We start from the raw sequence: 24047 nt of genomic DNA, 5'->3' as shown, positions 1-24047 counted from the left end.
ACGGCGTAGTGTAAGTTCCAGCAGACAGTCTTCTAGTAGAAACACTAAATGTGCACAGACGACCGAAAGGGGGTAAACACGCTTTTTTTGTGTTAATTGCAAAAAGTTTATCATATTTGTTTTAGGTATTTGAGAAGTAACAGAAGCGGTGATTGTTTCTGAAGTATTGAAAGCTACATCTGTTTAATCAGGACCTCAGAAAGCGAGAAAGATATAAAAGGGCCTATCAAATATGTCCTCCTCCTCCCAGTCATCTTCAAGGCGGCAGTGGTGTTGTTACCTTTGCGATTTGCCTAAGATGCCATGGGCTATGATCTGGGACTTTAGCGAGACTGTCTGCCGAGGCTGTGTGAATTATGAAGGGGCGGACCGTATTGAATTCCTCATAGAGACGGCCAGGCAGTTGAAAAGAACTCATGTTATGCAGGATGACAGGTCCCCGGGTCCCCAGCCCACTAAACATGGCCCAGGTGGGAGAGATGGACCCATGGAGGGTGGCAGGCCACCTCCTGAACTCTTTGAAAGGGGAAGAGGGGACTACGGAGCCCCAGCACGGCTCCCCAACGGTCTGAACAGAATAGATGACGGGTGCCCACAACAAGACGTCAGTGGACAGAGCCCTAACAACGCCAGAAGACCCATGGTGGGTACCGTTCCGCCCAATTTAATGACACAAGGCCTTGTGGGGGCTCCGCACGGGTTGCTAGCAGCTGTGCCTGGTTTAAATGCCAGAGTCGGGGGAACCCCCCTCACCCTCTCTGCCCCCATGCTGAATGAGATCACCAAGAGGCAGCTGAGCATGGGCATGGGTGTGGCCTCCTTCCTGAGCCCGGAGTTTGAGAAGGAGCTGAGGGAGAAGCAGAGGAACGCAGAGGCTCTGGCCGAGCTGTCGGAGAGCGTACGGAACCGAGCAGACGACTGGGCCGGCAGACCCAAGGCTGTACGAGGGGCCCTGCTCACCCTCTCCGGCTGCACCCCCTTCAACGTGCGCTTCAAGAAGGACCACAGCCTGGTGGGGCGGATCTTTGCCTTCGACGCCAAGCTGACACTGGACTTTGAGCTGAAGATCTTTGCGGAGTACCCGTGCGGCTCGGGGTATATGTTCTCCAGCCAGGCGGCAATGGTCAAGCAGATGTTCCATGACAGCCAGAAAGACTCTGGGAACAAGATGATCAACTCGGGCCTGAAGTATGTGGAGTATGAGAAAAGACATGGCGCAGGGGACTGGCGGCTGCTCTCTGAGCTGCTGAGTGATGCGGTACGGGCCTTTAAGGACACCCCCGGCCCTGACGTTCTCCCCCAGCCCTACCTGGACACCAGCTGCTCCATGCTACCCACAGCGCTGTGTCACATGGCCCGCTCAGCACCGCCAGCCCGCGGGCGCCGGAGGAAGGCTTCCCCGGAGCCCCAGGGTGGAGAGGTAGTGACCACAGAGGAGCAGCTCCGGCAGCACTGGCCCATGGGGATGTACCCGGGCATGGCTATCCACCTAGCTTCCTCCCCCCTCCCCAGCGCTAGCCAGCCACCTCCTCACCAGGAGGGCTCGGCCTCCCACTCCCACAGCAGCGACCCCTCCCCCATCACAGCCCTGATGAGCGTGGCAGACAACGCGGGTGCAGCCTCTGGCCAGTCACCCAGAGAGGCCCCTAGCAGCAGTAGTGGTGGTGGAGGCCTGGACCACTCCTCCTTGGCAGTGAGACAGAGCAGCAGCAGCCCCATGGCAGCCTGCCCTGCGGGGCAGCAGCGCCACCTGGCCTCCAGGAACGGGGAACCCCAGGGAGCCAGCAACTCTGCAGGGGGCACCATGGCAGCTCTCCCCCTGGCTGGGGCCTCAGACCAGGGAGCAGGGGACCCCTCCGGCACCTCTGGTCCCCCTCTCTGCTGCACCATCTGCCACGAGCGGTTGGAGGACACTCACTTTGTTCAGTGCCCGTCAGTTGCGGCCCATAAGTTCTGCTTCCCTTGCACCAGAGACTTCATCCGGAGCCAGGGGGCCGGCAGCGAGATGTTCTGCCCCAGTGGAGAGAGGTGTCCCCTGGTGGGCTCCAACGTGCCCTGGGCCTTCATGCAGGGAGAGATCTCTACCATCCTGGCTGGAGATGTCAAGGTGAAGAAGGAGCGTGACCCCTAAATCCTCTGGGACACCTGCCTGTAAGATGCAATTTCACTACATCTTGGTTTCCTTTGAGTTTGTTGCCTTGGAGTCAGTCTTTGGGCCAAAGTATTCTCTATGTAGCTAGGCCATAGGCTAATTTAGTGTTTGTGACGTGCTTATAGGTGTGTAATGTATCCTATGCTTTATGATACAGTATAATATATGATATGTAGCCTAAATTGTCACCGAATATGGTCAGCCTCCTTTTTATTAATCTGTTTGTTTATGTGATGTCTGTCTGGACAGAAGGCTGTTGATGCCTGAGAGGAGCTGCAGCCTGGTGCTTGCAGACAGTAAACGCCAATCCACCAGGTTCTCCCCACCTCACAGCTAAGCACCACGACAATCCACCAGGTTCTCCCCACCTCACAGCCAAGCACCACGCCAATCCACCAGGTTCTCCCCACCTCACAGCCAAGCACCACGCCAATCCGCCAGGTTCTCCCCACCTCACAGCCAACCACCACGCCAATCCACCAGGTTCTCCCCACCTCACAGCCAACCATCACGACAATCCGCCAGGTTCTCCCCACCTCACAGCTAATCACCACGAAAATCCACCAGGTTCTCCCCACCTCGCAGCCAATCATTATACACTTCTACCTCCATGGGGTGGGCCTTACACTACCACACCACTGTCTGGTTGGTTAGGGGGTGACCATACCCCCAGCCCCAACTCACCTCTAATACCTAATTCACCCCTTTGTCCCTCAAAGATCAACTTATCTACATTGGTATTGGTCACTAGTATTAGTATTTATAAACCAGTGGACCATGGTTGGGAAGTATGAACTTCATCTAGCCCGTTATAGGTGATTTTAGGTCTGTTGTTTTCTGTTTCATGGAACATCTTTCTAAAAGATATGAGTGGCATTGTGAAAGACTGATGACGTCACTAAATGTTACAGCAATGTACAGACTTGTACTGTTCCTCTTGTGACATATTTTTTTGTTTGTTTTGCATCACATTTGCGCTTTACATAAAACTGACTTTGACTATTACGGAGCGAATTGTTTGCTCTTTGCTGAAACCTCAAACCAGCAGTTAATGTATGTCATGCCATCTTTTTATAAGACAGAAACAGGGACTTTCAGTGCTACACGATACAATAACATGGCTTTCACAGTGCCCAACAAAGATGCTTTATCCAGCATGTATGAAATGGGATGGATACCTCTCTATTTTATACTGAATGTAGAATGTAAGACAATCTCTCTCGATGGTAATAGATGTGCAATCTACAGTTCTGATACAATACAGCTTGTGTGTATCACTGAGTAGCCTATACACGTGCATATAAACCAAATATAGATTCATGCTAAAGTAGATGTATAGTGCCTATAGAAGTCTATACCCCCTTGAACTTTTTTCACATTTTGTTGTGTTACAAAGTAGGATTGAAATAGATTCAATTGTACTTTTTTTGTCATTGATCTACACAAAATACTCCATAATGTCAAAGTGAAAAGAAAATTCTAAAATGTTTTACAAATTAAATAACAAAAATATAGTTGTTGCATAAGTATTCACCCCCTTTGTTTAGGCAAGCCTAAATTTGTTCAGAATCTTGACAAAGGCAAAGACTGGGGAGGTTTTCAAGAAAAGAAATGGAATGGAGCAAAGCACAGGCAAAATCCTTGATGAAAACCTGCTTCAGTCTGCTTGTACTCCAGACACTGGGTGTGTAATTCACCTTTCAGAAGGACAATAACCTACAACACAAAGCCAAATCTACACTGGAGTTGCTTACCAAGAAGACAGTGAATGTTCCTGAGTGGCCAAGTTGCAGTTTTGACTTAAATCTGCTTGAAAATCTATGTCAAGACTTGAAAATTGCTATCTAGCCATGATCCCCAACACCTTGACAGAGCTTGAAGAATTTTGAAAAGAATAATGGGCAAATATTCCACAATACAGGTGTGCAAAGCTCTTATGAGACTTACCCAAGAAGACTCAATCGCTGCCAAAGGTGTTTCTAACATGTATTGACTCAGGGGGGTGAATACTTACACTACCGTTCAAAAGTTTGGGGTCACTTAGAAATGTCCTTGTTTTCCATGAAAACATACATGAAATTAGTTTGAATAGGAAATATAGCAAAATGCATAGGAAATGTAGTCATTGACAAGGTTAGAAATAATGATTTTTAATATAAATAATAATTGTGTCCTTCAAACTTTGCTTTCGTCAAAGAATCCTCCATTTGCAGCAATTAGAGCCTTACAGACCTTTGGCATTCTAGTTGTCAATTTGTTGAGGTAATCTGAAGAGATTTCAACCCATGCTTCCTGAAGCACCTCCCACAAGTTGGATTGGCTTGATGGGTACTTCTTACGGTCAAGCTGCTCCCACAACAGCTCAATAGGGTTGAGATCTGGTGACTGTGCTGGCCACTCCATTATAGACAGAATACCAGCTGACTGCTTCTTCCCTAAATAGTTCTTGCATAGGTTGGAGCTGTGCTTTGGGTCATTGTCCTGTTGTAGGAGGAAATTGGCTCCAATCAAGCACTGTCCATAGGGTATGGCATTGCAAAATGGAGTGATAGCCTTCGTTCTTCAAGATCCCTTTTACCCCGTACAAATCTCCCACTTTACCACCACCAAAGCACCACCAGACCATCACATTGCCTCCACCATGCTTGACAGATGGCATCAAGCACTCCTCCAGCATCTTTTCATTTGGTCTGCGTCTCGCAAATGTTCTTCTTTGTGATCTGAACACCACAAACTTCGATTTGTCTGTCCATAACACTTTTTTCTGATCTTCCTCTGTCCAGTGTCTGTGTTCTTTTGCCCATCTTAATATTTTATTTTTATTGGCCAGTCTGAGATATGGCTTTTTCTTTGCAACTCTGCCTAGAAGGTCGGCATCCCGGAGTCGCCTCTTCACTGTTGATGTTGAAACTGGTGTTTTGCGGGTACTATTTAATGAAGCTGCCAGTTGAGGACCTGTGAGGCGTCTGACAATTAAATACATTTTAATCCCACTTTGTAATGCAGCAAAATGTTTTTAAAAAAATATATATATATATATAAAGGTCAAGGGGGTGTAGACTTTCAATAGGCACTGTAATCTTATTATTTATGTGTTAAATGGCTATTATTTCAATATGTGCCAGGGAAATAGTGGGTGAAATGGTCCTTGTTAGGATAGTTATAGGTTATCTGTTACTGAAGTTGTAGAGGGTGTAGAGATTAAACTAATATTGTATACTTTATTATGTTTAATTTAAAGGAATTTACTCTTTATGTAAAGTCAAAGGTTTTTTCTATATTAACTGAGATTAAAGTTTTGTTTCAGGTGATCCTCATGAATATATATGTTTTAAAGTTCTATAATATCCCTGTTTTATGCTCTGTTTTACCTATGAACTTATCTCTTTGAATTGTTTAAAAGATAATACATGTATATCAAAATACTTCTGTCAGGTTTTCCTTAACCTTTTATGTTCGTCACCAAAATTAATATATTAATTTAATTATCAATTTGCAAAGCTGGTGCCAATCAATACCTTACCATGTGCATGTGTTAATATGAAATTGAATGAGGACAATACATCAAGCCATTGCTGATCACATGGGCATGAACTGTACAAATATGCATAAGGTACACTAGTAGCTGTATCTGAAAGTGTATGTAGTACTAAAAATACCCCTAGGACTTATCTAAAATACGGTAAGTCAAATGTAGCCCTTACAACAAAAAGGAATTTCCTACAAAAGCACTGATATGTTCATGCAACTTTCCTCAAGTGCCTTTAATGGCGTCCTCTGTCTGAAAGTACTTGTAAAAAAATCCATATAAAAGTAGAAGTCTGTGGACTTTTGTATTTCGCCCCTAAATTAGGAAGGATTGTTTTTGGATTGTTTTGTGCCGGTCTCTATCATTCTGATCCTATATGGTCTGTCTACCATGGACTCCTGTTGAGTTGTTTTTGTAGTTGCTTCTTTCAACACAGTTTAAGGTTAAAGCTTGTATTCCAACTCTATTTCTACTTGACACTAGCCTATTTCTGTGAAATTGTTGTTTTTTACATTTTCCTGGAATAGAAACCTACTCTGAATGTCAGCTATAGGATTGGATGTCCCTTTTTAATTGTTCATGCAACTTTCAGTTTCGTTTCATATATATTTTTTTGTTCATTGGATGTAAATGGAAGTTTATATTTGTTATTTTTCATGAGGCTTCTACGTAATTGACAAAAAATTTGAAGCATAAATAAATTAAATATATATAATAAAAAAAATACTACCACGGTCTTATGCTGTGTTGCAATGAAACGCTCGGTGGTCATTGTCTTGCTCTGTCCAGTAGATGGCGGACTTTAACCTGTGCAGATCTTAACTTTAGAGATGTGTTGTGAACTACTGCCCACTGTTTTCTTGTAGCCTACCAGGAGGGCACTTCATTTTCAATGTTTTGATTTTTTTTTGTAGGTGGTCGTCTATATTGGAGGGAAATTGCACAGTTACCGGTTCATCAATTAGATGGCGTCGTATTTGACATCGGCCATAATTTCACTTAGATAATGGTTTCTGTTATGTGATGATGGAGACATTTGTTTCTCAATGTGTTTTACTGTAGGCCTACACTTCTTAAAACCTGTATAAAGGTTAGCCTAATTGAACAACGCCGCCTACCAAGATATTGTAGAGGGCGAATCCCCCCACTAGAAAGCATATTGAAATCTCTGGCTTCCTCTATTAATGTCAACTCATTAAAGCTATTGTTAACTAATTATTGAGGTGTTAATGAACGATCTACTGTCACATTGGCATTAGAAGCGGCCGACCTGCAGGAGGATGTAGGGATGTGTGTTGGGGGAATATACCATTTAAAGTCAAAGGATTAATGAGGAAGTAGTTCTGTCTACTCATTACTCAAATGCGTTACAGCCCGCACAGCATCTTCCTCCAGAGCTCTCCGTATTGTAGAATCATTGGGCGGATTATCTATATCTATCGAAATAGCTGGCCTTCGATTCAAAACAATATAGCCTAGCTATTTTTTATTTGGCCTAGGGAAACAATTCAATCAAATGTTGGCCCATGCCTGAATATAATTGTTCAAAGCAGTGCTCAAATGTGTTGCTTATAGCCTACTTGAACCATGTAGGCATATACTTGGTTGGGAAAGCGTTGTTCTATAAAGCTTAATTACTATCATTACAGACAGCCATGTGTTATCCCATTGAATGTGTTAATCGACCTGACAACCTTTTGCAAACGGGCGCAAATCGTTGTAAGTGTTAAGACCAATACGCCTAATAGAGATCATGCTTTCCTATAGTCCTCATGATATTAATGTGAAATCAAAAAGATGACTAAATAAACGAATTCGGTTGTATTTACACTTTTGATTAATTGTTTTTCATACATTCTATTATTTTTTTTAAACCAAAGTGACCCGGAGTAAGCTATTTCTGCGTATTGCGCTGAACACGACGTCTCCTTCCTGCGTATTTCCTTAGCGCTTTTCTCAGCTAATCCTGTCGACCACCTATGCGCATCAATTACAGCTCCATTCATTGGCAATTAGGAAATGCATTGACATTCAGATTGTACCGTCTGCGCTTGACAACGAGATGTGTATTCTGAATCAGGCCAAGGATAGGCCTACATGACACATTGGATTAGGTCTACATTATTTATTGTTTTTCATTATTTTGGTTTTCCAATATATTCATCACTTAATTTACCTTAATGTAACCCTTGAGATCTGGTGACAGACAACAGCCTGTATTGCACACGAAAAATGCAATGTTTCGTTCATGTAGTGTTCAATTGGACTTAAACTGTGCAGGCCTATAACGAGGAAGAGCATAGGCTATGGGAGTTGGGGACCAAAGTGCTTCTGAGAAGTCAAGTTCCCCAGCAACTAATCATCCTCCATATAGGGGTTAGAGCTCCAGAGAAGTGTTAGTCGGCGGAATTAACAGCTCTCCCACTGTTCAGTCACCTCAGGCTCGCCAATCAGACCTCCTACTGATGAGTTTAACCCGTGAGAAGGTTATATCCCTGACCACATCAAGACCGATGAGTTTAACCCGTGAGAAGGTTATTTCCCTGACCCCATCATTTCAGATCTTGACCTATTGAGCTGATATTTTCTTTGGTCAAGTGTATTAAAATGAGAGACAAATAAAGGTATTTCCATTGAGTTACAGATTTTAATTTTTTAACATGTTTAGTCATTTAGCAGACGCTCTTATCCAGAGTGACTTACAGTTAGTGAGTGCATACATTTTCATACTGGCCCACCGTGGGAATCGAACCCACAACCCTGGTGTTGCAAACGCCATGCTCTACCAACTGAGCTACACGGGACTATCAGTTTAACTACGAATTGAAGTCAGTCAGAAGGCGACACAGTTTGAAACAATACTTTATAAATTCATATTCTAATAATTGAAAGCCATAAATTTAGTTTTGATTTTATAATTGTGGTGTAAAATAAATGATGAAAATAGCCTACAGTCAGTAGCGTGTCTGCATCCAGTGACGTTTAAGCAGCAGTTTGTAGACAAGAAGTGGAGGATGCATGCTGCAATTGAGATGGATGTGTCTGTCCCGGGCCAATATACACCCTCACCAGGGGGCAAGAGAGGTCTTTTTACGATATTCAAATTGCCTTGGACGATATTCAAATGCCCTTATGGGGCGGGAACCTTACCTGCGTTGTTAAGAAGGCACGTCCAACTTTTACTGTACTTGCCCATAGAACATTGACTCACACGGATCAGGGCTTGCACGGGAGCATTCTGCGGACTTCATACGGATCTAGCGTTCCCCAAAGAGTACGTCTGCTTTAGATAAATTAGCTGTTACTCTTGATTATGAAACGATGGATGATTGATAAATCAACGAATAAATATTGACATTTCACTGAAGACCTACTCATAGCCCGAGGAAGCATTGTTTTTATTTTTGTTAGTTCTTGTTTATTTTTATTCCAGTCTTCGATCTAGTCAGTGGAACTCTTTCGTTATCTTGGATTTTAATTTTACTATTTTTGCTGGCGTCCTGAATTTTGAGCAGAGACTCAAAGCTATTATAAACTAAAACAAGGATTTGCAGTCTCATTCGCTCAAATATATTTTCTTACTATAAAAAGTTGTATTTGGGATGTTGAGCTCAGTGAAGATGGAGTCTCATGAACTGCCAGAGTGGAATGCCTTCTACAGCGAAGCCAGTGAGGTAAAAACACTTTTCTATATACGTTTACCGTATGGGCAATGTGTGTGTGGATGCTGGATATATGTTTCTTTAAAGTTTATTCTAGAGTTTTTTAAAACGAAGTTATTGAATCGAAAGCTCAGTATTTTACTAACACATTGGCTTGATTTTGATATTTTTCACTAAATGTTTCACTTGTGGCTGCAATTTCTTAGCTTTAATATAGTAATGTTAGAATTTTACAATTCAACATATAATAACACTGATGTGATATGATTTGGCTCAATTTGTCTATTGTGTGACCTGTTGAAATTGTATATGTGACATTTAGAAGCCTGTTTTCATCAAATCTATCTTATTTTTTTGAGGAATTCCCTAGTCTCTTTATACTAACACTTATGGACTATCCATTTAAATATGCCATTTATGTGAATGATAAAGCATCTCGGAAATTAAATTAGCAGTTAATTTGATTAACGTAGGCTACCTCCGAAAGTTTAAATAAGCTATACATTTCCACAAGAAATTCGTGATTAAATGAAAGGCAACTGAAATCCTGTATTTTAATCAACATGATATGCTCTCAAATAAATATTAGGCTACTTTAATGATTGTGTCGTTTACGGCTCTGTGATCCTTTTTATAAGCATATTATAACAGGGATAGCCTATGGTCAGATATTTTGGAACATTTCGTTTAAAAGTTTGTTTTATTTTCCGTGGTTTTGTAGCACTTAGTAGTGCGGAAGGAGAACTACCAAATGAAAGGGAACGAATCCATGACGCGCTTGTTACGCATTTTCAGGTTTAACAATGCGATGTGAAATCCATGTCCCTTTCTCACCAATGGTATCATTGTCATTCACATTTACATTTACATCATTTAGCAGACGCTGGGTCCACTGATGCTTTCCATTAGTACAGGCTTTTGGACACAGAAATACAATTACATTATTTATTGTCTAAACCTACAGTACCAGTCAAAAGTTTGGACACACCTACTCATTCCAGGGTTTTTCTTTATTTTTACTATTTTCTACATTGTAGAATAATAGTGAAGATGTCAAAACTATGAAATAACACATGTGGAATCATGTAGTAACCAAAAAAGTGTTAAACAAATCAAAATATATGTTATATTTGAGATTCTTTAAACAGCCAGCCTTCGCCTTGATGACAGCTTTGCACACTCTTGGCATTCTCTCAACCAGCTTCACCTAGAATGCTTTTCCAACAGTCTTGAAGGAGTTCCCACATATGCTGAGCACTTGTTGGCTGCTTTTCCTTCACTCTGCGTTCTGACTCATCCCAAACCATCTCAATTTGGTTGAGGTTGGGGGATTGTGGAGGCCAGGTCATCTGATGCAGCACTCCATCACTCTCCTTCTTGGTAAAATAGCCCTTACACAGCCTGGAGGTGTGTTGGGTCATTGTCCTGTTGAAAAACAAATGATAGTCCCACTAAGCCCAAACCAGATGGGATGGCGTATCGCTGCAGAATGCTGTGGTAGCCATGCTGGTTAAGTGTGCCGTGAATTCTAAATAAATCACAGACAGTGTCACCAGCAAAGCACCCCCACACCATAACACCTCCTCCTCCATGCTTTACGGTGGGAAATACACATGCAGAGATCATCCATTCACCCACACTGTATCGCACAAAGACATGGCGGTTGGAACCAAAAATCTCAAATTTGGACTCCAGACCAAAGGATTGGCTCAAACACATTAAGAAGGAAAGAAATTCCACAAATTAACTTGTAAGAAGGTAAACCTGTTAATTGAAATGCATTCCAGATGACTACCTCATGAAGCTGGTTGAGAGAATGCCGAGAGTGTGCAAAGCTGTCATCAAGGCAAAGGGTGGCTATTTGATTTGTTTAACACTTTTTTGGTTACTACATGATTCCATATGTGTTATTTCATAGTTTTGATGTCTTCACTATTATTCTACAATGTAGAAAATAGTACAAATAAAGACAAACCCTTGAATGAGTAGGTGTTCTAAAACTTTTGACCGGTAGTGTATATATTTTTGTTTCTAAATGACTAAATCAACTCTTTTTTGTTTTGTTTTCAGATGTATTCCTCTCCCAGTGCCATGAATTCAATGAGCTCAATGAGCACCATCAACAGCTACATCAACCTGAACCCAGCTGGTTCTCCAGCCACCATGAACATGGGCTATGGCAGCTCTGGGCTCAACAGTCAACTGGCCTCCATGGGTGGAGGGCCCAACCATATGAACCTGTCCCCGGTGAATTCATCCCTCAACCCCAGCTCTCTCTCCCAACTGGGCTCCCCAGCCCCTTCCCTGGGCTCCCTCTCCCACTACCAGAACATGGGCCAGCCCATGAGCCAGCTGAGCTACCCCTCTCCCACCTCCCTCAACCGGGCCAAGGAGGTGCCCAAGCCCTACCGCCGCTCGCTGACCCATGCCAAGCCGCCTTACTCCTACATCTCCCTCATCACCATGGCCATCCAGCAGTCCGGCAGCAAGATGCTCACCCTCAACGAGATCTACCAGTGGATCATGGACCTGTTCCCCTACTACCGCGAGAACCAGCAGCGCTGGCAGAACTCCATCCGCCACTCGCTGTCCTTCAACGACTGCTTCGTCAAGGTGGCCCGCTCGCCCGACAAGCCCGGCAAGGGCTCCTACTGGGCCCTGCACCCCAACTCAGGCAACATGTTTGAGAATGGCTGCTACCTGCGCCGCCAGAAGCGCTTCAAGATCGATCAAGAGAAGGCTGCGAAGAGGTCTGGGAAGTCCCAGGAGGGAGGCTCGGGGAAAGGGGGCCATGGAGACAGCCTGCTGGAGGAGCACAGCCCAGCGGGGGGCTCGGAGGGGGCCGACTCGACCCACTCTGACAACTCCCACCCTGGTTCCTCCTCAGAGGAGCAGCAGCAGAGGAGCATGGTCCAGCTGGACTGCCCCCCACAGCCCCAGTCCCACATTCAGAGCACCCCGGTGGCAATCCCCTCCTCCGTACCCTCCTCCATCTCCTCCTCCGCCCCTCTCCTCCACTCCCAGGCCATGGGAGGCAGCCCCCACCTCCTTCCCAGCGCCATGCATAATCTGGACCTGCAGCACGACCCTCTCAAGGCCATGGATCCCCACTACAACTTCAACCACCCCTTCTCCATCACCAACCTCATGTCCAACGAGCAGAAGATGGATCTGAAGACCTACCAGGACCAGGTGATGGCCTACAACGGTTACGCTTCCTCTCCGATAGCAGCCAAGCAGATCTACGACAGCGCGGGACCCTCGGCCATGGACTCTGGGGCCTACTACCAAACCCTCTACAGCCGCTCGGTCCTCAATGCCTCCTAACATGGAGGCCCTCTGGACCACAGCCAAGTGGTGCTGACAAGGACTTTTAGCAGCCTTGAAATCCCCAAATGTAAGATGGCTGCCATTGAAGGGATACTCACGAGGGACCAAAGGGGCCAAAGAACATTTAGCAGCGCTGAATACACAGTTGATCAGGGAAACCCTGCAGTTACATGAAGTAGAAGAAAAAGGTAAAACCCAGCGCTGGATAGACACCCATTCATCAGGTCTTTAAACTGATCCATTCATACATTCACACAGAAGTCATGTCCCCCCCTTTGACATTTTGTTGCTTATCTCTTTTTAGACTACTTCAAACTGGGTTTTGGTTTGTTCAACAGACAAGCAGGACTACTTGGGTTGTACACATTGTAAATAGGTGGAGTGGGGGAAAGGAGATGTGCATTTATTTATGAAGGGAAGAAAATTAATATATCTTGTACAGTGCTGTATTGACAAGTTACAAAAAACAAATGTGAGATGAAACAATTTGAGGGATTGTTGAATTGAGAAAAGGTTCAGGTTACTGCTTCGAGCAGTTGTTACTGCATTACAGGGAATTCTTGTTGTGTTTGACAACATGTTGCTTCATTCCTATTTTTAATATGCTGTTTTAATCTCTTCAAATACCCATCCATAAACACAAATGTAGCTGCCATGGTTCATTTTTACAAGAGGTGGAAGGCTGTTGTTTTTACTGATAAGAGAGACATTTCTTGTATTCTTTTACCAGGTATCCATTCAAAGAAAAATATGAAGTCTGTTTAAAAAGGGATGAAACTGTGGTAAATCTAATTTCAGCTTTGTTTGTCTGTTTTAAAACATGCTTTTTCATAGGGCCCTTTTATTATCAATAATGATAGCCTGCTGTTCCCCAGCTCTTTATGTCAGAGGATATTTTGGAATTGCTTCACATTATATTACACAACATACCAAGGGTTAGGAGGGAGAGGAGCTATGGCATGTCAGTTACTAAGATAGGAGTTGAATGGAAATGCACTAAGAGGACCATTTACATACAGTACTTTGCACGAGAGTTCCCACCATTTTGCACAGCTGGGGTGACCCTGATAGAGTGTGTTACAACAATGCGATGTAATGACCTTTTTTACTGCAAATGGCAAACTAGAATTGGATCACTGTAACAATGTCAATGCAACATTGAGCTTTATGTTGCAACCCTCATCCTCAAAGTGCCTTTCAAGATGCTTTGATAATGGAGGACCAATAACTGAATATTCACTGAAGGAACACTTTTTCAAAGATAAACCATGAGTTTCAGGTCAGAAATACTGTTTTTATTTCTTGTATTTTAGTTTTAAAAGTACTATTTAAACTATGTTGCTTTTCAGACTTATATATTGTATATATTGTCAGGTTGTTGTTTATGGCTTGAATGTTGTGATTTGAACGATTCATGTTTTTCTCATTAAAAAGCAAAACTTTGGGGAGAAACACGATTGTTGCCTGTTCCGTTGAAATAAATATATATGTGAAATTATCTATAGACTTGATGAAATGGGTGTATATGTTATCTTACAAAATCCTTTAAAATTATTAAAAAAACATCTCATATAAGTCATGTTCATTTTGTTTATATTTACAGTTGGGTGGTAACACAGAGGCTCTGTGATGTAGGTCTTGCTGCAGGATGGACAGGTCCAGCTGAATTGTATAGGGTTGTTGAAAGAGCTCCCTACCAAATGACTCTTGTATGTGACTTTTGGGTGGGTTTGACTAAACAGTGTGGAATTCAAGCTGGCCCTCTGGCCCCAACATAAACTGGGCCAGGCTTCTAGATACTACCGTACTGTGATTGGCCAATTAATCATCGTACAACAGTGTTTCGATTGGGTGCCTTCACATTTTAACAAAAAGTATAATTCTAGTCATTAAAAAAGCTCTTAACTGCAGTTTTCCTTTGTCATGCTGTTTCAGGATATCCTACTTTTACTGTAAATAATCCTAACTCATACACTCCCCTCCGCATGTATTTGGACAGTGAAGCAAACTTTGGCTCTATATTCCAGCATTTTAGATTTGAGATAAAATGTTTCATATTAGGCGACAGTACAGAATGTCAGCTTTTATTTTAGGGTATTTTCATACATATCTGTTTTACAAGTTAGAAATGAAAGCACTTTAGTGTACGTTTAGTATTTGGTCCCATATTCATTGCACGCAATGACTACATCAAGCTTGCGACTCTACAAACTTGTTGGATGCATTTGCAGTTTGTTTTGGTTGTCTTTTGGATTATGTTTGCCCACATAATAACATGCGAGTCAATGAGATGTAGACATTCAAAATGCTACTAATCATTCAAGCTAGAAACACCAAAACAACTTCAGGAAGAGAGAAACACTTCATGGATTCATATTAATTAACTTAATTAAAATGATATTTAAGATTTGCAACTTCAAAACGTCCAGTCTAGTGTAAATTACGTTGCTTCTGTTCAGATTTGTAATATTATTTATAATTTAGAAATTACAACCATTAAACATTTGCATAATTAACATGGGAGTCAAGGGTGACCATGAGAGCTAGATATTCAAAGTGCCACTGCTTTCTTAACCATTCAAGCTAGAAACACCAAACCAACTTCAGGATGATGGGAAACACTATGATATAACTTAATTACTGTAAACTTCAACATTTGCATGCATTTGCATACATGGAAAGTATTTTACAATGATTACAGATCACACCATATTAAAATGACAGATAGCCTACTTATAATGATACTGACTATAGGAAATGTACTGTAAGATATAACACCAATCCAACTTAACAGAATAGACTATTCCGATTTACAATAAACCTAGACTTTATTAGATTATTTTAATTCGCATGAGTTTGCATATTAGAGTAAACGCTGCAACTTTATAACTATTAAAGTTATAAAAATAATTTAAAGTGTTCAGGCAACCCTAATTTATATTGTTACATATACTTTGTGACATGTAATGGTTTCCCTGACACAGATTACCCCCCCCCCCCCCTTGGCATTTTTCCTATTTTGTTACCTTACAACCTGGAATTTAAATTGATTTTGGGGGGGTTTGTATCATTTGATTTCCACAACATGCCTACCATTTTGAAGATGCAAAATATTTTTTCCTGTGAAACATACAAGAAATAAGACAAAAAAACTGAAAACTTGAGCGTGCATAACTATTCACCCACCCAAAGTCAATACTTTGTAGAGCCACATTTTGCCACAATTACAGCTGCAAGTCTCTTGGGGTATGTCTCTATAATTTTGGCACATCTAGCCACTGGGATTTTTGCCAATTCTTCAAGGCAAAACTGCTACAGCTCCTTCAAGTTGGATGGATTCCGCTGGTGTACAGCAATCTTTAAGTCATACCACAGATTCTCAATTGGATTGAGGTCTGGGCTTTGACTAGGCCATTCCAAGACATTTAAATGTTTCTCCTTAAACCACTCAAGTGTTGCTTTAGCAGTATGCTTAGGGTCATTGTCCTGCTGGAAGGTGAACTTCCGTCCCAGTCTCAAATCTCTGGAAGACTGAAACAGGTTTCCCTCAATAATTTCCCTGTATTTAGCGCCATCCATCATTCCTTCAATTCTGACCAGTTTCCCAGTCCCTGCCGATGAAAAATCATCCCCACAGCATGATGCTGCCACCACCATGCTTCACTGTGGGGATGGTGTTCTCGGGGTGATGAGAGGTGTTGGGTTTGCGCCAGACATTGCGTTTTCCTTGATGGCCAAAACGCTCAATTTTAGTCTCATCTGACCAGAGTACCTTCTTCCATATGTTTGGGGAGTCTCCCACATGCCTTTTGGCGAACACAAAACATGTTTGCTTATTTTTTTCTTTAAGCAATGGCATTTTTCTGGCCACTCTTCCGTAAATCCTAGCTCTGTGGAGTGTACGGCTTAAAGTGGTCCTATGGACAGATACTCCAATCTTTGCAGCTCCTTCAGGTTTATCTCTGGTCTCTTTGTTGTCTCTTTAATGCCCTCCTTGCCTGGTCCGTGAGTTTTGTCGGGCGGCCCTCTCTTGGCAGGTTTGTTGTGGTGCCATATTCTTTCAATTTTTTTATAATGGATTTAATGGTGCTCCGTGGGATGTTCAAAGTTTCTGATATTTTTTTATAACCCAACCCTGATCTGTACTTCTCCACAACTTTGTCCCTGACCTGTTTGGAGAGCTCCTTGGTCTTCATGGTGCCGCTTGCTTGGTGGTGCCCCTTGCTTAGTGGTGTTGCAGACTCTGGGGCCTTTCAGAACAGGTGTATATATACTGAGATCATGTGACAGATCATGTGACACTTAGATTGCATACAGGTGGACTTTATTTAACTAATTATGTGACTTCTGAAGTTAATTGGTTGCACCAGATCTTATTTAGGGGCTTCATAGCAAAGGGGGTGAATACATATGCACGCACCACTTTTCCGTTATTTATTTTTTTGAATTTTATGAAACAGGTTATTTCTTTCATTTCACTTCACCACTTTTAACTATTTTGTGTATGTCCATTACATGAAATCCAAATAAAAATCAATTTAAATTACAGGTTGTAATGCAACAAAATAGGAAAAACGCCAAGGGGGATGAATACTTGTGCAAGGCACTGTAGCTGGCATAGGGACATGATCACATGTCCAATGGGACAATAAATCCAATCAATGTTATGGTTGGACAACTTCCAGAAAGGATGGAATTGAGAATACATCACATACATCAGTGCAGCATAAATACATGTTTTGCTTAGAAACAACATTGCTTAAAGTGCTCAGTTATTGTCTTTGTGATATAGCAGTTTAGTTCTCTAAAAAGTATCATTTAATTTCTGTATCAGTCAACTGAACGCTTTGTCATTGTCTGTGTTGTTCATGGAGGGGTTATAACTAAATGTTATTCACTTTTTACAAGAAGGAGTCAACTAGGGAGAGGAGAGCTTTAAGTTGAATTTCAGTAGAGACCAGCATTCCATTGACCGTAGGACAGCCCTCCACAGCCTTCTTGCTCAACACTACTCTGTGTTTCTGGAGTTGTCACGTAGGGGTGCAAAACCATTCTCCAGTGTCACGTCGCACTGAGGGAGCTTTTGAAGCTGACCGTAGATCACGCACGCACGCCCACACACACACACACACACACACACACACACACACACACACACACACACACACACACACACACACACACACACACACACACACACACACACACACACACTGGCCTGAATCTTTGTCACCTTCCACATAAAATGGTGCAGTTGGTTCGATAAGATAGGCCAGTATTTAGCTGATATGGTAGCCACAGCTACACAAAGGTGCATTGGGAACAAGGGACAAAGCCCTGCCCAGTTATGACTAACCTGCAACAAAATGTCACCCCCATATATTAGCTGTGATTTGTTTTGTACTCTGTTGTGAACCATGATAAACACATTCAAACACTTCTCAAATAGTTATATGAACATAACACTATTGATGATCAGAATCGGTTCACTTTTGAGAATAGCATAATGAGACAAAAATGTTAGCTACAATTTGATACTTTTTTGCCAATTCGACCAACTACAGTCATGTCGCTGAAGTAAGATGAAATAGCAAGTCAACTATTTTGACTCAATCCAGTTTTACCCAGAGGGTATAGTTTTGCATAGTATCTCAAAGTGTCCTCCTCAAGAGAAACTCCACCGTAGTTTCTGTTGTTTAACATTTCACCTGAGGCACAGGAACAGGTGACAGTAATTTGTGCTCTTGTCAGGAGCACACGGGAAAAACATACTTTAACACTTTCGTATGTTCTGTACGCTGACAGAAAGAACAAGTGAATAATGGCTTCCCGGCGAGCTGGTTGATTGTTAGGGAATATGGGTGGATATATGACACGGTCACTGATAGGAAAGATTTATTGTTTATCCAGACCATGTATTTAATGAAGTATTATTTGCCCCCTCAGTTAATTCAATGCACTTTGGATTTCCTGGCTTGTCAGCCCTCATTCATAATTTGGGAAGTTAAAAGCTGTCATAGCAGGCGGTTGATGTTGGATACTTATAACCTGGCTGTGTTTTTCTAGTCGTATGTACAGGTAACCGCCAAAATAAAGGAAACACCAACATAGAGTCTCTTAATAGGGCGTTGGGCCAGAACAGCTTCAATGCAGCTTGGCATATATTCTACAAGTGTCTGGAACTCTTTTGGAGGGATGCGACACCATTCTACCCAGAGAAATTACATAAGTTGGTGTTTTGTTGATGGTGGTGGAAAACGCTGTCTCAGGCACCACTCCAGAATCTCCCATAATTGTTCAATTGGGTTGAGATCTGGTGACTGAGATGGCCATGGCATATGGTTTACATAGTTTTCATGCTCATCAAACCATTCAGTGACCACTCGTGCCCTGTGGATAGGGGCATTATCATCCCAATGGGGCAAAGCCATTGTAGCCAAAATAATGGCCTGTCCAGCATTATGATACATAACCCTAAGCATGATGGGATGTTAATTGCTTAATTAAACAAGGAGCTACACCTGTGTGGAATCACCTGCTTTCAATATACTTTGTTTCCCTCATTTACTCAAGTGTTTCCTTTATTTTGGCTGTTACCTGTAGATGTGACAGATAAAACTAGAGGGAAGGGTGGCTCCTGGCTCATCCCTTTAAGATGTACTATGTAAATGAGAGCCGTATCCTGGATGCAACACTGCATCCTGTTGGATCCTGTGTTGACATTTCCCAAGCAGGGAAAGAAAAGAAAGAAAAAGCTGAGGCTTACAGTTCAACCCTCAGGCTATACTCTCATGTTGGATTGTTGGAAGAAAACATTTGTGGAATAATGGAAGACTTGTTTTGCGCAAGTGGGATGACTGCACTTTTAAACGTAACTGCCCTTTGAAGCATATACTGAAATATTACAAGTTTGAGCCCTGTGAAATATAAAATTGCGATATTGCATGTTTTTACAGTTATAATAGATAGTATACATTCATAATTGAATCTCTTATATAATAATTACATTAGATATGAGACTACAAAAACATGCCTGGTTATATATTTAATGTAGATAGTGTACATTAGGTATTGTGCTTCTATCTTTATGCACTCTTAGAAAATCGGGTTCCAAAAGGGTTCTCCGGCTGTCCCCATAGGAGCACCCTTTTTGGTTCCAGGTAGAACCCTCCGTGGAAAGGGTTCTACATGGAACCCAAAAGGGGTTCTACCTGGAACCAAAAAGGGTTCTACCTGGAACAAAAAAGGTTTCTTCAAAGGGTTCTCCTATGGGGACAGCTGAAGAACCCTTTTAGGTTCTAGATAGCACCTTTTTTTCTAAGAGTGTAGTAACGACACAGATATAGATATTTTATTTTAGACTATGCTTGTTGTCACTGACTACTTCATATCCTGCTTTAGCTCTCTCCAGCCTGTTTTATGTTGTGCTGTGCGGAGGAGGCCAGTCAACGAGTGCACACGGTAGAGACAGAGGCAGAGATAATACGCTGGACTTTGCTCTTTGGGTTGTGGGTGTTGTTAAAGTGGCTCCTGATAAAGCAGGACTGGGAGACGACGAGACAGAGAAGGGGCTGAATACATTTCCCTGGGAGAAAGAAAGAATGAAGGCCATTGGATTGATCAGGGCCTGAGTGTTGAGTCAACAGACGCAGAGAGAAAAGCTCCATGGCCAGCCTGGTGTCAGTCACATCTCTGGCTTTAACTCGGCACGTAGGAGTTTATGTCTGCGCTTATGTCTTGGCTGATGTCCAACTACCACATACTGTTGGTATGGCCTGTAATAGTTGCCCTCTGTACGTCTGATACAGTTTTTGTCGCTCACACGTCCCTCATTTGCCTCTGGGTACTAACACTGCGACAGACGAGCTGACATATTTTGACGAGGACATTCAGAGAGAGGGAGCAATACTTATTTCTTAATTTCCATAAAAACTCCACTCTCCGAGTCCAAACAGAGCAGTGTCTCACTGCAGGGTAAGAGAGACAGTGTGTGACAGTGTGGCCGGTGATTTACGAGGCAGTGGACAGTGGCTGTCAGACCTGGCCGTGTTGTCTTAAGGTCTAGCCGGGACTGACACGCTCTTCCTCTGCTCCCGCCGGGCCAGGTCCGGGGCCGGCCCCCTCGTCCACATGGACCCCAGATGGCGGCGGACATTCCAGAGACGTTCATCACCCACCCTGCTGCCCCTGGGTGAAGCCACCACCTCCACCACCACACTTAAGCTTCTGTCTCTGGAGGTCCTGGAGAGTTAGGACCTGAGCAGCCACAACACAACACACCTTTTGATAGCACAATACATGGTCGTTTTGCAAGGGGTTTTATCATCCTTACAAAAAGGATGGAAGGGTGGATTTGAATAGATGACAGAGAACATCAGGGCATCTGCTCAATCACTGACACTGATGCATTCTGAGAATCTGAATGTGCTCAAATGTAGACAAGATAGGATCTAGCTAGGATCTGATGAAATCTAGATGATGAAATCTAGAGATCCTCTTCCTGTTCTTCAAGCATGTTGCTAGAGATCACTGGTAGATAACGAATGTAGGTAACAACACTTCAGGAACCCAACAAGGACTTCTGGACTTTTGACACACCAAACCTACCCAACGCCTCCAAGCAGTTATTATCAGTGCTTATGAGCCGTTTGCGTCACAGTTGTGTGAGTGACATACGCCCCGCCCATTTGCCGTTACTGCATGTGACCTCATTACTCAGTCCAATCAGATAAGCTTTTCTCTGTCTTGTCCCATATCTGATACACACTAGTTTTCCTGACCCACTGACATATGTAGTAAAGGAGTATTATAGCTATTATAACAGACCTGGACTTTTGACCAGAGGGTTAAAGGTCGTCACACGGGTGTGAGAACTTGAGCCAGACACTTAAAGTGAATGACCTCAGTGTGTATTCAGCTGTACAAATGGATAATACTGTAGCTCTATCAGTTGTTCTGTGTGGTGACTATATTACCCTGGAAATGGCATTCCTCCTGAATCGACTTATGATCAATAACATTAGCTGTATTTACTCATCACAATCATCATCATTATGATCATCATTAGCATTATCCTCACATACCTGGCAAAAGTCTAGCTAAAAGTACTGACACTTCATCTATCACCCTTGGTTATTACATTAGGTGACAGTTATGGCTATATAATGATGTTAGACATGTCAAGACCTAAAGGCAGAATGATTACCCTAAATTGAGTCAGTCCACAAAAAGCCTCTCCCTGTGTATGTACATCTATAAGACCCTGTCGAGTCCCTGGTTGGAGTCCTTGGTTGGAGTCCCTGGTTGGAGTCCCTGTTCGCCCCCCACACCTGGGTCTTGGCTGAGTGAGAGGTCACAGTTTGGTGGAAGCAGCCCCTGTGGCCTGGGTCCCTGCCCTGTCACGAGCCTGTTAATGGGGGGTTTTGTTTTCATGGCCCTGCAATCACAGGTCCCCCTCGTTTGCACCAATTAGCAACGACAGGAACCCAGCTGGGCCAGATTACCGGCGTGTCGCCCGCCTCTCGGGTTACCGGTGCGAGGGGCTAAAAACAACATGAGGGTGCGAGAGAGACGGGAGAGAGGGCTGCCAGCAACAATCACATCATTCACCGGAGGAGCACAGGACCCCGTTACCATGGAATCCAGCATGCCTATCACACTCTCTCAGACACACACTCCGAGTGTCGCAACTTCATACACATATGTCCCGAGCATACACAATCATTCACACTCACTCTCATTGGACCTATGCAGACACACTCCTACTCCTTCTGAGTTTCTTTCTCTCTCTCTCTCTCTCTCTCTCTCTCTCTCTCTCTCTCTCTCTCTCTCTCTCTCTCTCTCTCTCTCTCTCTCTCTCTCTCTCTCTCTCTCTGATCTCTCTCTCTCTCTCTCTCTCTCTCACATACATGTTGACTCACATTTGCCTTACTATCGTACACAACGTCATCCCACCGACACATACGGTATTCCCTTTGACATGGCAGGATACAGCTTTAACAGTAGAGCAGCAGTTTATGTTGGATACCACTACTGGTTTGAACACATTGTGTTTGTCACAGATGTATCCACCACGCATCCCCTGCTCTGTCCCGTCCTGCACACCTCTCCCTCCAGTCTGTTTTCGTGCTGTCGGGCACCATAAACGGCAGTGGTCGGGACGAGGGGGAGGAAGAGGAGGGGAGGGAGCTGGGCCGCAAAGGGATGAATGAGAACCTATGTCCACAGGCTCCTGAGTCGACGGCTCTCTCACAAACAGGACTTCACCAAAGCCCAGAACGTCTCACGCAACATAGACAAACTCAAGGTTTTCTCCACAGCACTGGTGGAAAGGGTCTATTCTCACATCAACAACATCAAGTGTCAGTAAGATTTGCTTAAAGCACCTGTTCCACACACCACCATTTACAGGAGTACTGCTGAGTCTGGAATCTGTAGCTGGGACACAATGTTCAGTACCGTTCCTTTCTGGAACTGCCATGATTCTCTATACTGTGTTCTGTATGTTTTTTTCTTAAAATGGGATTTCTATCAAATAAGATTGACATTTCTATATGAAATGTACTGAACTTTGGCCAATTCTCACTGAACTGGCTTGATCTAATAGGGACGTGGACTGGTACAGTGTTATAAACCTTACAGGGCCTTCTGAGTTAGTGGAAGAGAAGGGTCCCAGGCTCTCATTATATGGAGACACCTTGGCTCCCAGTCCACCCTCCACATTCCCTCAGGCTCTGATATTTGCATTGTAACAGCTACGAAGTGCCTGAAAACATGTCTGCTGTGTTGTCCGTCTCAACAGACACTTAATGGAATGTTCTTTTTTTTTTTTAATGGAATGTCCAACCCCGAAATATCTATCCCTTCATTGCTTATTTTCTCTCCTTCTCAATCCCCCCACCCTCTCTCACTCCTCTCTGTCAAAACAAACAGATTGACAGCTCTTTTTTATTTAGATGGTCCGAACACACGTTGCGTGCTGCTCACTTTGCAGCAGGCATTTATAAACACCTCAAAAGGTATTTTTCTTGAAAGTATCTGACATAACTAGTGCTGGTTCTCTCTCTGCATCCTCTCTCTAGCTCTGCGTTCCTGGCAGATAGGATCCTAACCGCTGCTGGGGGAACTTTCCTGGGCTCCGTGGGACCCGGGACAATCAATCCATTCAAAGTGGGCATAAAAATTCGGACCCTGGCTCCATCCTAGCAGTTAGGCCGCAGGGAGAAGTTCTCTAACTCTCACTTTCACTCTCTCAAGCCACCTTGGTTTACAAAGCTACCTTTTACAGGTTTATATTTAGAACCACTTATTTTCACCGCTGACCATTTTTTAGCTACTGGGGTTGTCGTGGAGTAGGATTTTTAAAAAGAAGTCT

At 43.1% G+C, this 24047-nt stretch overlaps 2 protein-coding genes across 2 annotated transcripts; both read left to right on the top strand.

Moving 5' to 3' along the window:
- The first annotated feature begins 7 nt into the window (after positions 1-7).
- Positions 8-3158, top strand: LOC311105958 (interferon regulatory factor 2-binding protein 1-like). Its single transcript, XM_084148199.1, has 2 exons — positions 8-2151; positions 2402-3158. The coding sequence occupies exon 1, from the start codon at positions 233-235 to the stop codon at positions 2129-2131; it is 1899 nt and encodes a 632-aa protein (XP_084004325.1). The 5' UTR covers positions 8-232; the 3' UTR covers positions 2132-2151; positions 2402-3158.
- A 5719-nt stretch (positions 3159-8877) lies between these two features.
- LOC311105965 (hepatocyte nuclear factor 3-beta-like) lies at positions 8878-14171 on the top strand. Its single transcript, XM_084148209.1, has 2 exons — positions 8878-9355; positions 11414-14171. The coding sequence occupies exons 1-2, from the start codon at positions 9284-9286 to the stop codon at positions 12668-12670; spliced, it is 1329 nt and encodes a 442-aa protein (XP_084004335.1). The 5' UTR covers positions 8878-9283; the 3' UTR covers positions 12671-14171.
- The last annotated feature ends 9876 nt before the right edge of the window (positions 14172-24047 follow it).

The sequence above is a fragment of the Coregonus lavaretus genome (assembly GCF_964263955.1).
Source record: "Coregonus lavaretus genome assembly, chromosome: 30".
In the NCBI taxonomy this organism is placed as follows: domain Eukaryota; kingdom Metazoa; phylum Chordata; class Actinopteri; order Salmoniformes; family Salmonidae; genus Coregonus; species Coregonus lavaretus.
Note: the sequence above shows the minus strand (reverse complement) of the source record. Positions and strands in the feature narration are given on the sequence as shown.

Bases quoted from the DNA above. Each gene is read 5' to 3' on its own strand.
- LOC311105958 (XM_084148199.1), top strand. From the start codon at position 233: ATGTCCTCCTCCTCCCAGTCATCTTCAAGGCGGCAGTGGTGTTGTTAC.
- LOC311105965 (XM_084148209.1), top strand. From the start codon at position 9,284: ATGTTGAGCTCAGTGAAGATGGAGTCTCATGAACTGCCAGAGTGGAAT. The intron at 9,356-11,413 runs GTAAAAACACTT...TTTTGTTTTCAG, and splicing joins TCTACAGCGAAGCCAGTGAG to ATGTATTCCTCTCCCAGTGC.